The sequence below is a fragment of the Oryza glaberrima genome, chromosome 4 (genome assembly GCF_000147395.1).
Source record: "Oryza glaberrima chromosome 4, OglaRS2, whole genome shotgun sequence".
Lineage (NCBI taxonomy): Eukaryota > Viridiplantae > Streptophyta > Magnoliopsida > Poales > Poaceae > Oryza > Oryza glaberrima.
The window spans coordinates 10,536,431-10,539,497 of NC_068329.1; the positions used below are offsets into that span (position 1 = coordinate 10,536,431).

The following is a 3,067-nucleotide window of genomic DNA, read 5'->3' on the forward strand; positions in this document are numbered from 1 at the left end:
AAACCTATTAATGGGCTAGGCCTATTATAAGCCCAGTTAGATTTTAATAAATTTAGCCCAATTCATCTATATTGAATTAAATATTGAACATGCCATACACATTCAAAAGGCCCAATAGGCCAAAGCATTGCAATGAAATTGTATCTGGACCATGCACACTCGAGAAACCCATATATCAATCAAATTTAGCCATATTAAAATCCAATACAAAATCCAATTAGCATACGCACAGCTGACATCTGATAGCCCAATTAACATCATTCTGCCCAACTGCACCAGGTCACATTTATTCATTTAATATAGATTCACAAAACAGTCGATCACAAATTCAGAAAAGAAAACAAACATCACAGGTTATCCGCAAGTCAGTTACATCACAAGTCAACTAATTACATCCACAAATCACAATCCCAAACATGTTCAATTACATTAGAGGTTCACTGACCAGGTCAATACATCAGTACACAAGTCACTGACCACAACAGCCCACCAAATCCAGCCAAATGTCAAATAGTCGTTCCACACTGACCTAAGCAAAGTCATATCCAAATCACACCGATCAAAAGATTAAGGTAACATTAAGACAATAGACAAAAACCTTATTGAGGCTGACCTGAGTGTTGAGGCCAATCAAACGACAAAGGGCAGATGCTGACAGAGAAAGCTTGTACTCCGTGGAACCCATTATTTTCTACGTGTATTCGAAGATGAAATTCAACTGAAATGTAGTTCACTAAACCTTACGACATGTGGTCAGGTTCAATATCACCTCCTCCCCTATTCGGTTCCCATGCTCAAATTGAGCACAAAGGAATAGTTATAAAACATGGTACAGGTGGCACATACCTGTAATTGTAGCTCTGCTCATTGCACATTAATAGTTTAAACTTGTACATACCTCTTTTTCCCACCGATACAGCGACACCTCCCTCCCCTATGACTTAGGTCACAAGCTGAAAGTTACATTAAAGAATTCTATTATAAGTAGCAGCACCGCCCTTCTTAGGTATTATTTAAATAATTTAATCCAATCATATTTATAAATCTTACCATTTGAGCTACTAAACTAAGTTATATAGAAAAAAAAATCTTACATTCAGATTTTACCCGACATTGGCATTTGAACTCAAATACATAATTTCATCTGCAGCCATAGACTGTGTAACTTAAAATTTCCAATATATATTATGAACATAACAATCTACATCATTCTCCCTACTCAGGAAACTGTAAACAGCATAACGAACAAAGTTCATAAATTTGGAAACTGACGCAATGCGAATATGCAATCTTCTAGGATGAAATACTTAGAAATCAGTATCATCACTTGACATACAATTTAAGCTTCTCGTTTCAGAACATTAGCGCACTATTTGTATCTATAGGATGTCACTGTCACTGAAGATATTGAGGCATAAGAATGTAGTTGTCAATTTAATAGCTCCATACATTATATTGTATCAACCTTGAACGACCTGTACTATTTGTAAGAAATCACATGTCTGTATTCCTCTGTATTACTTCCCTGCAGAAGCAGACACTCCCATTGATATAACTGACTTCCTCGTTATATCCATGTAAAAATTCAGCACTTCAGCAGTTACACCAAGAATTAGCTATTTAATGTGTAGCCATCCTCAATTAGTGCACAGATTACTCATGTCATGATACACCAAAAGTTCAGAAATTCAGAGATAACCCATGATGCACCACAAATTCAAAGTTTCAGAGATTACTCATGGTGCACTAAAAATTCAGAAATTGTCGTGAGTTTGAGTGCATTTCTGCATACCGGGTAAGCAAGCCAGTGCTTCCGGGGCACGAAGCCCACCATGGCAGAGGACGCGCTCTGCCACACGGCGAAGGCGAACCGCAGCGTGGAGCACGGCACAAAGAGGTCGTCATCGACGGAGAAGACGGCATCGGTGGTGAGCCCCTGGATGGTCCTGAACCTGTTGTTGAGGCTGTCCTCCGCGTTGATCACGAACCGCACCCGCGAGCCGCCACTGCAGTTGAGGATGCTCCCGCGGAGCTCCTTGGTTGGCTCCTCTGGCTCGCTCCAGACGACGTGGACGGCGTCGATGCCGGTGTAGCCGGAGTAGTGCGCGACGGATATCCTGAGGAGGTCGTAGGTGACGGAGGCCCAGGAGGGGTTCTTGGCGCTGCAGTCAAAGCACATCTGGGAATTAAGAAGCACATGAGATCTGACTCCGAGGCGGAGAAGAAGAAACAGGAGGAGGAGATCTTAAGTTAGGAACCTTGTTCTCGGGCTTGGCCTTGAGGCGGCGGAAGATGGCGTTCTTGCCGGTGAAGGCGTCGACCGCCATGGCTGCTGCCTCCGCCTCTGGCGCGCCGCCGCCCTCCACCAGGGACATCCACCGCCTCCATGTCCACCACCTCGCCGCCGGCTTCGTCTGCCGGTCACGGGCCCGCTCCATGGCCGCCTCCGCCATCGTCTGCCGGTCTGGGCCGCCGACCACCAGGTCCCCTACGACGGTGCCCCCAGCTCCATCGCTGCACTTCGTTGGAGTTGGATCAGAAGGGAGGAGGAGGACGAAGGGGACGGTGGAGGCGGCAGAGTGGATGGTGGCGGCGAGGAAGGGGACGATGATGGCGGCGGAGTGGACGGCGGCTGCGTCGCATGGACGATGGTGGCGGCAGAGTGGATGCTGGCAGCGGCAGCGGAGTGGATGGAGTTCGGGCTAGGGTTTGGAGAACAGGGTATATGGATAAGAAGCAATCCTATGCGAATTTACCAAACTGTCCCTGGTGTGTTAGGGTAGTTACGAAATTGTATGGACAAAATAGACATTTCACCTTAAATTTATGAGAACTTTAAATTTAATTTTAGGTAGATTTTTGTGTTTCAAATACAAAAATTATAAACAACAAAATTGTAAAACTCATCGAGATCTACAACTATTGTATTGGTCCTTTTTACAAATAAATTCATTTGGACATTCAAAATTTGAATTTTCAAAATTTGACAACTTCGAACAAAAATTGGGGTTAGTAAATGATTTCAAATGGAAAAGTCACCAAAACCAATGATGTAGAACTCATCGAG

At 44.0% G+C, this 3,067-nt stretch overlaps 1 protein-coding gene across 4 annotated transcripts; it reads right to left on the reverse strand.

Annotated features, from left to right (window-relative positions):
• Window positions 1–327: 327 nt before the first annotated feature.
• LOC127771732 (glycosylinositol phosphorylceramide mannosyl transferase 1-like) lies at window positions 328–2,712 on the reverse strand. Of its 4 annotated transcripts, none has more exons than XR_008017195.1 (4): window positions 2,259–2,711; window positions 1,793–2,179; window positions 614–953; window positions 328–524 (listed from the first exon to the last, which is right to left on the reverse strand). XR_008017195.1 is itself a non-coding variant. In XM_052297658.1 (3 exons), the coding sequence occupies exons 1-3, from the start codon at window positions 2,451–2,453 to the stop codon at window positions 942–944; spliced, it is 594 nt and encodes a 197-aa protein (XP_052153618.1). In that variant the 5' UTR covers window positions 2,454–2,711; the 3' UTR covers window positions 328–941. The 4 variants fall into 4 exon arrangements, 2 of the variants coding, with proteins under 2 accessions (XP_052153618.1, XP_052153617.1); XR_008017194.1 differs by having other exon boundaries at window positions 328–529; XM_052297658.1 differs by having other exon boundaries at window positions 328–953.
• Between the last annotated feature and the right edge of the window lie 355 nt (window positions 2,713–3,067).

Coding starts and splice junctions, on each gene's coding strand:
- LOC127771732 (XM_052297657.1), bottom strand. CDS start 2,453: ATGGCGGAGGCGGCCATGGAGCGGGCCCGTGACCGGCAGACGAAGCCG. Junction 2,180..2,258: donor AGGCCAAGCCCGAGAACAAG/GTTCCTAACTTA, acceptor CTTAATTCCCAG/ATGTGCTTTGACTGCAGCGC.